This window comes from Diorhabda carinulata, chromosome 1, assembly GCF_026250575.1.
Source record: "Diorhabda carinulata isolate Delta chromosome 1, icDioCari1.1, whole genome shotgun sequence".
In the NCBI taxonomy this organism is placed as follows: domain Eukaryota; kingdom Metazoa; phylum Arthropoda; class Insecta; order Coleoptera; family Chrysomelidae; genus Diorhabda; species Diorhabda carinulata.
Genome location: NC_079460.1, coordinates 10,905,559 through 10,918,113, shown reverse-complemented (window position 1 = coordinate 10,918,113; position 12,555 = coordinate 10,905,559). Strand labels below are relative to the sequence as shown.

General features: G+C 29.0%; 1 protein-coding gene across 2 annotated transcripts; it reads left to right on the top strand.

Moving 5' to 3' along the window:
- The first annotated feature begins 494 nt into the window (after positions 1–494).
- On the top strand, positions 495–11,797 carry LOC130894185 (coiled-coil domain-containing protein R3HCC1L). Of its 2 annotated transcripts, none has more exons than XM_057800815.1 (8): positions 495–999; positions 1,160–1,297; positions 1,883–2,483; positions 5,450–5,677; positions 7,598–8,008; positions 10,167–10,407; positions 11,038–11,268; positions 11,575–11,797. In XM_057800815.1, the coding sequence occupies exons 1-8, from the start codon at positions 863–865 to the stop codon at positions 11,643–11,645; spliced, it is 2,058 nt and encodes a 685-aa protein (XP_057656798.1). In that variant the 5' UTR covers positions 495–862; the 3' UTR covers positions 11,646–11,797. The 2 variants fall into 2 exon arrangements, 1 of the variants encoding a protein (XP_057656798.1); XR_009059302.1 differs by having other exon boundaries at positions 534–999; positions 10,167–10,411.
- Positions 11,798–12,555: the final 758 nt, after the last annotated feature.

Below are 12,555 nucleotides of genomic sequence, written 5' to 3'. Positions count from 1 at the left end.
TTAAATTTTCATTAACAAATAGGCAATTATTTGCAATACTAAGCATTTAAAGTAGACAGTGAAATAACTGCTTGAATGGAAAATTTTTATACTGGTTCTGATTTTTATACATATATAATCATCCTATACGATAATTCGAAATAATCCAAAATATTTTCGGTCTCAAGCAGAAAATTTCAAGGGAAGATTTTCACAACTGTATTAATAAGAAGACAAATATGACGAAATATTAAATGGTTAAATATTTTTCAATACAATGCTCTATCTAATAATACTGACTACATCCGTAAGAAATTGCCTTTATGAGAGTCTGCGCTGCCTGTGAATTGGTAGCTTAACTACAAATAGGGGTACGGATCATAGATCACTTATATGGTTTGTGGGTACGGATACCCTAGGCGTTGTGTGTAGTCCAAAAATGAGAATATATATATGTATATATATATATATATATACATATATATATATATATATATATATATATATATATATATATATATATATATACAGTTACTAAATAACCTAGACAAAATTCAACAATTTTTGCGAAAGGACAAATAAAAAAGTAAATCAAATAATATTCTATTGCTGTGACAGTGGTACATATCCATAATAAAAATAAAATTTCATTACGTTATGTTTTGAAAGCATAGTTATATATGTTAAAATAGCTCATCTCTATCCTAATTGATGGTTATTTGACATAACACAAGTCTACACGTTTGTTATTAAGTTAACCTGTTCATTATTTATTTTGGTCAGAATGGATGGAACATCCTTTATTTTTATTTCGGTTGTTTAAAGAACAGTTTTTTTTTTGTAGTTTCTAAAGTGATATTTTATTAATATGTAACATAATGCTATGAGTATATACACAGATGTAGATAACATACTAAAAATACTATCAACAAAATTCCATAAGATATTTTGTGACAGAGAATTCGTTTGTAGTGTTCAAGAAGATTTTCAGGTTATCTTGAAAAATAGGAATAAATGCTGGTAAGTTTATTAACCTCTACGTTATTATTCAATCGATTATAAGTAGACGGAAAAAGGAATTCGTATTACGCTGTTCAGTGAAAGAGAAAGTTACTCTGTGACTTCATGTATTATGTAAACTGAATCTTTTAGTTTTACTTTCGTTGGCATTTACTTTTAGTGTTGTTGTATTTCCCGTGTTGTGTCCGAACTATTTGAAAGCAGTCCAGTACCAAGCAAAAATTTTCGACCTTGAAGTTTTTACATTAGGAAGTGGACAAATCTGTTCTTTGGCAGTATGTGACAAAAAGTTCTTACTGTAAGTATCGGTTATTCTTACCCCTAAATATATACTTTTTCTTTCATTGTATATGCTCATTAACCATATAGAATGTCATGATTTCCTGTCTATTTTCAAAAGTATATAGGTATAAATGTGTAAAAATAATATATGAACCTAACATATACAAATCTGTATTCCAAGGTTAATTAATATTAAACAAATTTAAAATAGGTAAACAGTAACTAAAATGAGAGTTGGTTGTATCATATAAATATTAACCATAAATTAAAATATAAAGTTAGTCCAAAAATTTTTTAAAACATCCATTGTTTTGAAATTATGGATTGAAAAAGTGTACATTTTTATCAAATTAAATACAAAAAGTAATAGTTTTCTACTTTTAATAATTTCAAATATCATATAGTGTCGTTTTTGTTGTTTTCAAATTCATGCTAGTGTGAATAGGATATTTTTTGACTTATTTTAGAGAATGCAAAGGTTGTGTATGAGTATTGTTTAAGTTTTTGAATGATGGTTCATATCTCCAATTTGAATATCTTTCTATAAGTTCATTCGTATATATTTTGAATTCATTTATTACAGCACCACTTTCTATTTTAGAAAAAAAACTGAGGATAGTGACAAACAAATAATGTCAAGTATTGAACAAGAGTGTGGAGCTGGTATCACTTCAAAGAAAAAGCGTCCTGAAAGGCAACTTTATATACCTCCAGCTCAAAGGAGATTACCTGTATCTGAGTTACCTATAAATAACACATTATGTAGTTCAAAAGGAAAAAATCTAACTTCTACTTTGAGTAAACGAAAAGAACTACAAAAAAAAGAAAATATTGCATATGAATATACAAAAGTTGAACCAGAATATTCTACATCAGTTAATGAAATCTTTAATATCAATACTATTAATGCAATGAATAACTTGAAATATTTTTCATATATGTGGTGGAAGTATGAATTATTTGAATGTACTAATCTAAATATCTTTAAATATGTGTCTACTAAGTCATTTTTCAATAAAAAAATAAGGTGCAATCTGAATCCTGATGTTAGGAAGATTTTTAATTTAGAAAATAAGACTACACTCTATATTTTAAGAAACGATTATTTTCTTTGGCAACCAAAAGTTGATGTGTTCATGAATTGCAAGGAATCCAATTTGAAAGTCGTACCTCTCACCAACCTTGATAACTCAAATGTAAAGGTAAGAGCTAAATTTTAATTAGTCTATTTTATTCTAATATGTTCAATAGCATAGAAGTCAATTAAATATTATTTTTATAAAAAAATATCAATTTATCAATAACATTTCCTAGTATAGATATCTAATTTGTAGGTAATTAACATTTTTGATTGTCTTTATGTAAATGTCACTATTTACATTTCACCAAGCTTTAATGCCTTCAAAAAGCATGTATTAGAGCTCTTATCTTCTATTTAGACAAAAGACTGATAGGTGGTTCATTGAAATGCAAAAGTGTACATATAGCTCTTAAGAAAGAAAAATATTTTTAATGAAATTCCTTTTTTATCCCTTCTTTTTTTAATACATAAATAGCAACCTTTATAGATACTTACAATTGAGTTTAATTGAACTCTTAAAAGTATATTGGAACTTTTCCAAACAATTTTGTCCTATTTATAGAACTACAACCTGAATTAAGTTTTCAAACAAAGCAATTATTTTTAATTTTACTTTCCAAATTGATCAAATTTCGGCTTTTTGTTATAAGTTCAGTTGTAAAATGAATGAGAAACACATTAGCAAAAAAATATATGTTTTTAAATTAAAATGTCCACTGCAAAAAATAGTTAAACTGATCTGCTAAAAATAACTGTTATTGATCAATTGGAAAACAAAACAATATCAAGTTGACACTTTAACAACTTCAGTTTTATTTCTACTTGAAATTTCATCATTTAATTGATACTTCGTGAAAATTCAAGGTAACTATAAATTGATGCTAAAACAAATGACACATATTTTTTGTACAAAAAAACTAACAGTCTAAACATGATAAGTTTATAACACATATTGAACAGTGTAATTGTGCCTTTTGTTCTAGCGGTTAGTAGTATGGTCAGTATGTAATATCACGAACAGTCCCAGAAATTTCAGCATAACTGCATTTGATGTATTCCCAAAACTCTTATACAATGTGGTGTATTAATGATAAATATGTGTATACTTTTATTTTTTGTTTATAATTTCATCTGCTTACTGTTGTATTATATTACTTTACCAAGAAATATGTAGTACCAGAAAAATTTTTTAAGAAAGATGTAAATACTTTAACCAACTAACTTACAATTTACCCGTGTAAATTTTAATAGAACGTCGCCTTATAATTAATTCCACCGAATTTCCATCCACTCTCTTATTATCTGTTTAGATGGGAACTTTATAAGAATACATTATAGCGTCTTCATTCAAATTTTATTAGATATATTTGGAACTTCTACAAAACCACAGTATTAGTAAAACTTAATAAAATTCTCTTCACATAATGTGACGAAGAAGCCACCCAAATCTATAAAGCTATCTCCTGATGATTTTTTCCTTTGGAATTATTATTTAAAATGAAATTTTGATTCAGGAAAAAATAGTTTGTAATGGAATTGGAGCTAAACAGATGAAAGATATGACTATCTCTGTAGGATAGATTCGGATATTGTTGTGTGGAAGATGTGAATTATTGGCGTCTATTACAATGGAATTATATTGTTGTTGAGTTTATTCTTGGAAATCCTTTTTTGGAATATACTTTGAGACTTTATGTTTTTAATTAGTTACTGTTTAAGATTCACATTTTTGTGAACTCGAACTATACCTCTCCAATCTTGTTTTGGTACTTATCAATTTTCGATTCTAATAAGTGAGTTGCTACACTCACACAAGCGCGGTTCAAACACTAACAGCTTGCCTAATGATATCAAAAGGTTCAAGCAAAGCTCCTGATAGGCTTTTCAAAGGAAATAGGTCTTTTGTAACGTCAAGTGAGGGCCGACGTTCCTATCTGAAGGCCTATATGCTCAACGGTCTATGGCCGCCCACAATACTACTATGAACTAGTAAGTAGGTTGTTACTATTACGTTTATAACCATTTATCACCACGTTATTTTGAAATCTACATTGGTAGACTCGAAGTAGGTAATTTCAATAATGGTATATTGTAGTAATAGGGAGATTTTTTGGAAGTTCCAATTAGATATTTAAGAGAAATTTTATTTGATTTAAATTGATTCAATATAATATGTGATAAGAAAATTAGATGAATTATTTTATTGAAGGCAAAGTAAAAGGTAACAAAATTTGACTTAATCTCCTTTAAATTACTATGCTAGCAATGCAACATTGAATCACTAAGCATTTCTGTAAGGCATCTTTTGGAACAGTTTCATTGTTTCTGTTGTGACCTTTCAAATGTCGGAAATAGTGTCCTTATGTTTCCTTTTAAGCACATCTTGGATAGACTTTTACCACCTAAAAACTTGTTAATCTAAAGTTACCGTGTTTAAACTTGTTTTGGTGCTCGATACATACTGGTTGAAAAAAAATTTCGCTATAATATTAATTTAACGTATTTTTCAATACGTTAAATTAATATTATAGCGAAACTATAACCAACTACATTACTAAAAAACTTGATGTTAGATGGATGCCTTCAATTAATCAAGTTTCATTAAACACTCACTATTTCCAAATCACACCATTATAGGGGTATTTAGCTTTCAATGTATGGATTGATGATTTTAATACTTATTACTCAGAATTGTAGTACATTGGTTACATCTGAAAACTCCATACAGCAAAATTTGAGCTTTTAATTATATCTAATTTCTCTAAAACATTTAACTGGGACTGCTGAAAAATCATGCCATATAATTTGAATAATAACCTGTAGTCTATTATTTTAAAGTGGTTGCAATTTGTAAGCTCGTATGTTGACCCAAATGCTTACTTCATATTCAGATTGATATTCTCAATTTTTCCATTGATAATTAATGTTAGTTTCAAGAGAATCTGAAGATAAAAATTATCTATTCACAAACTTTAACTTGTATATGTCTGTGGAGATTATTAATTTTTCTATATCTGTAGCAACAGGTAGTTATAATAGGCCAGATATTGAGTAGTTGTATTTAATAACTTGTCCTTATGGTTTTAGAGGATAGATGTCTGTGACAAGATACCATTGGCTGATAATGTTTTCCGGAGCAAAACGTATTCAGATGTTTTAGAAGAATTTAATCTTATTTGTGATGTTGATGTGTTCTGGTTACAAAATCGAGTGGACCCAAGCAATTTGTTGGACATTTGTTTCAGCGATATTTATTACTATGAAGATTACTATTATGAAAAATTGGAAAACATTGGAGATTTTATCAGTAAAATAGTGAGTAGTTTCTTATAGTTGTAACAGAAGCTACTATTTTGGCAAATAGGCCAACATGTTTAAATGCAAAATAACTTGAACAGTTTTCTGTTATGCTCCACAGATCATCCCAAATATATCTTAACTTGTTTACTCTGAAAAATTACACATTCTTGCGACTAGATTTTCGATAACATTTTATAGAATTTATTTTACATGGATCAATAATAAAAGTTTGTGCGTAAAACATATACATCTCTTTGTTTTGTTCCTTATTACTTGTTAAATTGACAATCAGCAGAACCACATTTCCATTGGACTAACGGAAGAACCTCTTGTTCATTTTCCACTTCTTTATGTTATACGCTAAATTATATATACGAGGATGTATTGATATCTAGTTAGCCTAGACCAGTTCTATGCATAAACAAAATATTACGTTACCATAGCAACGAACAAAAAGTAAACCAGAGTTACTCAATGCATTAAAAGAAAAAAGATGTCCGCCGAAATTGTGAAAATCGAAAAATTGGAATATCGAGCCATCAAGTACCTGTACTTAAAAGGGTTGAGAGGTAAGCAGATTTACGAAGATATGCTTAATATCTTTGGTGATCAATGTCCTTCGTATGCGACCATGAAAAATTGGACTGCACGCTTCAAAAGAGGTAAATTTTCCATTGAAGATGATGACCGATCGGAAACGCCAGTTTCTGTGTCAGTCCCCGAAAATATCGATGCAGTTCATGGCATGATTTCATCAGATCGTCGAATTGGGCTAAAATGGATATCTGAAGCACGGAATATTTCTTACGAACGCGTTCATCATATAGTTCACGTCAATTTGGACATGAGAAAAATTGCTGCAAAATGGATCCCCAAATGTTTGAATGTTAACTAAAATCGTGCAAGGGTAGAAGTATCGCGTTCGATCTGTGCTCGATTTGAAAACGATGTAGACTTCTTAAACCGAATTGTTACTATGGATGAGACTTATGTATATTTCTACGATCCAGAAACAAAGCAACCATCGATGGAATGGCCAGACTCTGGTTCTCCAAGACCTAAAAAGTTTCGTGTCCAAAAATCTGCTGGTAAAGCTCTTACTTCAGTTTTTTGGGATTGCCATGGAGTACTCATGATTGATTTTTTGGATAAGGGTAAAACTATAACTGGAGATTACCATTCGACATTACTGACCAGTATACGGGAAAAAATTAAAGAGAAAAGACGCGTAAAACTATCCAAAGGTGTTTTCTTTTTGCAGGACAACGCCCCTGCACAAAAATCTCATGTTGCCATGCAAAAAATTCGCGATTTAGGGTTTGAATTACTAGAACACCCCCCTTTTATTCACCAGATTTAGCTCTTTTTCTTCAACGGAAAAAAAGTAAAAGGTCGTAAATTTTTTTCCAACGAGGAGGTAATAAAAGCTGTGAAGGTCTGGTATAAGGAGCAATAAGAAACATTTTTTTTTAAAGGTTTAGAGACGTTGCAGGTTCGCTGTAATCAGTGTTTCCAATTAAGAGGAGAAAAATGTGTTGAGTAATAAAATATTTTGACATTGAAATTTTGTTTGGTTCTAGAGTAAGTTAAAAATTTTTCAAATATATCCTCGTATATATATTTGACATTTTTTTCCATTAATATTGAGGCCTTCTTAGTATGGTTTGAGAAATTAATACGTAAAGTATTGTTTCACAATATTTAATTAATATTATGGAAAAAGCTCAAGAATACTAAATGGAAATACAAAAAAGCTTACAAGGTAGAAATTATATGAAGAAGATTAATTGCAAAGGCTATGAATCGGTCAAATATGATGAAAGTACTAACATGAAAAGGGAGAAACATAAAACAGCTTGAATGTACACTATTCTCATATAATTCTCCAAATTTTTTCAATTTCAGTTGCTATTGAGTGTCGTGATTCTATTTCAGCTATATAATGAAGATAACTGCGATGAAAGACAAAGTAAAACACATGTAGAAACACAAGAAATCAAAATTCCTGATGATATTGAGGAAACAGAAATTGATAATACACCCATTGACAATAAAAATGAATTATCACTTGAACAGAATAAAAAAAAAGTGAATACGTCCAAATCGAACTTAAATAATTTGAAAAATACTATTAACTTAACCGAAAATGCTAAATTAAAGAATGACTTGGAAGAAGAAAAAGAAATTATGAGAAAAACTAAAGAAAATATTAATAGGAAAACAAGACCAATTATGAAATATGTTGATGATTCCAACCATACTTTGAAGATTGAAAGTAATGATGTAAATAATTGGGAAGATTTATTTGATGAGGATGGTCAGTTACAAGAAGATCTATTAAAAGAGGTGAGAAAACTACATTTTTCATTGTACCATATATGGATATTTGGTTTTTAAATACTCCAAGTGAGCCTAAATCATGGTTTACTTGTAAATAAGTTTGTAAATTACCAGAACAAGGATTCTATAAATCTAATATTTATAACAAGTTGCTAATAGCTAATACTTTTTGTCAAGCTGTGAAGTTATTTTCTACAGTTAAAAGATATTTTTTCTAATTTTTATTTCTTAGACCTCTTTTAGAAAGTTGATATATTATCTTAATTTTAGGCCCCTTTAAATTAAAATTTTGTGTAAAAGCATACAATCTTAACGTTTTGACTTACTTCGGTCTTCATCATATCTTGACTTCTATTTTGATAAAGAGAAATTAAAAGAGACCTAAAATTAAGATGTTATTGGCTCTGGAGCCGATCGAAGTAGCATTGGAAAGAATTGGATGAAGATGTTTCCTGGAAACATCTACATCCACAAATAACCACCGTACGGCATGGGAGTCGACACGTCGAGAATTGTCAATAACAGAATAAATTCGTTGGTATTTTTGTTGGCACTTATTTGTAACATATATAAAGAATTGATAATGTTTTTTAAAAATTCACTTAATTTCTAAATTATCTATGATTTTAATTTCTAAAGAAAACTTTCTTGATATTAAATGTTATGTTTGGATATCTGTGACTGGTTTATAAGAATTGAAATATGAACCGTGATTGGAAATCTCTTTTCTGTGATGTATAATACAACTTATCTAAGCATTTTGGTTATATTTTAGGAAAAATCTCCATTTTTTGCTTTAGTTGAAGAATTCAAATTACAATCTAAGTATAAAAATGCAGTTATGAAAACAATAGAAGAAAGCTTACTTACTTAATCATTAGTAAATGAAAGAAAATTTTGTGCAATCATATTATGTCTGCTCCACGATATGTTCTCACCTTTGTGATTAGCTTCGAATACTTCTTTTGTATTAGAACATGATCGATCTGATTTGTATAATTTCTACTGGGGATAATCCAAGTACCTTTATAGATGTCTTTTCTCTGAAAGTGGGTACGCATGATATTCACATCTCTTTCGACTACCAATTCTATCAATCTAAGTCCATTATTATTTGAATCTTCGTGCTTGCTTTCTCCTCCGTTATATTTTTATATATTTCCTTTCTGGCAACTTTTGTGTTTACGTCCCCAATTACAATTACTATGTCTGTGTTTGGTATAATATCCATTAGCCTTTCTAACTGTTCATAATATATATCATTTGTGTCTTTGTCTTTCTCTTCTGTTGGTACATGTATATTAATGATAATTACGTTTTCATTATTCCCTTTTATCCTAATGCCACATAATCTATCCGATGCTGGTACAAAGCCTTGCACTCTATCTTTTAACTGTTGGTTTACTCATTTCTTTGATAAGTGTTTTAATCGCTCCTTTATACATTCCATGTCCCCATATTCATCATTCTATTATTTTGTTTTGTTTTATTTTCTACTTGTTTTAATTGCTCAGTGTTCCTGTTAATTGCTGCGTCCGTTATTTCATTCGATATACATTGTTGCTTTATTTTCTTTTGGTCTTTGTCAATTTCCGTATACGTTTTGTCATCCAATATATTGATCTCGCTGAGGCTTCTAGTTTTTTAGGTTGAGAACTATCTGTTCTTTTTTATTATCCCATTTCCATCGGTTCAAACACTAAATTAAACGTTTTTTTCCACTATATTTTACTGGTTAACTATACTCTTACAAATTTAAACACTCGTAATCTTCCTATATTTTGGATCTAATGACGGAGCACATTCGCTTTATTCTACTTTACCAGAATTTGGAAAAATCGATACTTTTTTAAAAATATTCTCTTTTTTTTTAAATGAATCTACTAACGATATAATACCGAAAAGAATAATCAATTACACTTACACATACACATTCTTAATACTACACAGAGTCCGGGAAACTTATCATTAAATTGTATTGTATCTTCTATACCAATATCAAAATACACATCATGTCAATAATAAAATCTATTAAATTCAGAGTTCTAGTGTTTCATTGGAGCTAAGCAGCAAGTTAATAGTAAATCCCCTCTTGAAGAATTACTTATTGTCCAATTTGTCTATTCTTCTAATATTTTTATTATTTTTATCATTGCTTTTTTAGATTGTCACTAAAGTAGGTGAGGATGTAACAATAGTAAAAGCTAAAGAAGATTACTCAGATTACTTCTCAAAACATGTAAATATTGAAGAACTGGAGCATATGGTAGAGTTATATGACTTCCCAGCGTCTTTGGGAACCCATGATTTAATTCATGCGTTTAGTGAGATTAAAAGTGATGCTATGTATATTAAATGGGTAGATGATACACATGCCATTCTTGTTCTTGGATCTTCTTCACAAGGTAAGTAAGTATAATTAGTTGCACTGCTATAAATACTATTAATTTTTTGAAAGAGATCTGGAGTTCAAATGAAAGTTAAACGGATTTTTTATAGTAGTATCAGTGTACACAACATGTATACTGCATCAATCTCATATTGTTGGTTTGAGTCTAGCTCATTTAAAAGAAAATATGGTCTAATAATTTTGTTACTACATAAGTAAACCCTTGAATTAGTCTTTTGTATGAATTGTACAATATTTTCATTTTCAAAAGGACAATGCCAAAATCGCCCAATTTGTATGTTTATAATCTGTATCTCAGTTATTCCATATTTCAGGACACTCTTTATGTTCTACATATATATATATATATATATATATATATATATATATATATATATATATATATATATGTTTTTGGAATATATAAAAAATTATATGGATATGTAAAAAATTACTCTTATCAAACAACCATATCTGCCTATTTCTCTAACCTTTACTTGGTAAGAAATATGTTTAAATCATTTTCATAATGAATGCCATATTTCACAACTTCCCATTTCCTGCAAAAATAAATGTGGTCTAATGAAGTTTTCAATTCCCAAAATTTATTTTCGGACTTGTACCAAAAGATTTATTTATTTTTTAGCACAAAAAGCCATAAACGTTAAAAATCCTCTGATTAAAGTGCGTCCAATGCCCGCAGCCAGTAAAACAGCACTTTCAATTGCTTATAGAAATGAGCTAAAACCAGCCATGAAACGACCCCCAACAAATTTGCAAACCGCCAGGAGGCTGATAACAACCCATCTTGGAACTAAGAGTGGTATTAGTAAAGAATTAAGTGCCAAAGAGCGCGATGATTTAAAGGCTGCCAGAGGTAATTTTATTTTTAGTATTTGTTCAAAAAATATACTAAACTTATCTAGGGCACATGATGAAATTCTAGATATATGTCTTATAGGCTTTAGTGGATTATACAAGTGTATTTCAGAACAAGTTTTAAAACATGTCTGACATTTTTCGTTTATTGCTTCAACTGAAGTGAAGTGATTAATTAAATATATTTTTGCCATGTCAGAATAATCTCTAAACAGAATGTGATTGATGTGTGACATTGAAAGAAAGAAATTTATTGGCTTTTGTACTTTTTACTGTTATTGCTCAAAAAATTTTTTCGTTTTAGAAATGAAAAGACTAGTCAAGAAAAATGAACAAGATGCTTGGGATGGAAATCTTCGTTCATCTATGGATTGAAAAAGTACCTTTTTTTTAAATTGTGCCTTATTGACTGTTTAATTATGAAAAACTTGCTTTGCAATGTATTGATATTTTAAATATTTATTTTTTACCATATGTATATTATAGTCTTTTTAGTATAAATATATTTTTACCAATGTACATATAAATATATATATATATATCAATATGTATAATAGTTTTTCACTTCTCAAGTTCTAAGAAGTTAAGTTCTAATTTCAGCCATTAAAAGACCATGAAATATCAATTCGATGAGACTCGATTAAATATCTAATTGGAACTTTTGCAAGCAAATTTTCCAAAAGGAAATTAGGTCTAATACAAAATTTCACATGTAACTAAACACACGTCCAGTAGACACCTATTTCTTTTGTTCATAATCCTGATATACCCTAATATATGTATTGTGATTACTCGTATAAAATTATGATGGATGTTTCCTGCAACAAAATTTTCTGTCTACTCTCTATTTGAAAACATTTATTAATCAAATAAATTGATTCAGAGAAATAACAAAATATCCTTAACTGTTTTCTATTCTCAATATGTGGTGTATTATTTAATAACGAATGACAACCATGACGTATTGACGTTCAAACGATTGCAGGAATTTACAAAATTTCTGGATTCTATTGTCAAATTTGAAAAAAAAAATTTACTTATCATATTGTAAGGGTGATATCTATGATGTTGGTGGGCCGATTGTATTTTGCTGCATTATCATTTAATACGGACAACTATAAAAAAATATACCAGTTTTTAAACTAGGAGGACCATTTTAGGAATCACACCTCAGAAATCACAAAAAAAGTTACGAGTTAGATCTAGAAAAATCCGGACTTGATTGGAAGCGATGACATAAAATACTAGTCATATATTAAAATTATACAGTCTGCATATAATGAAA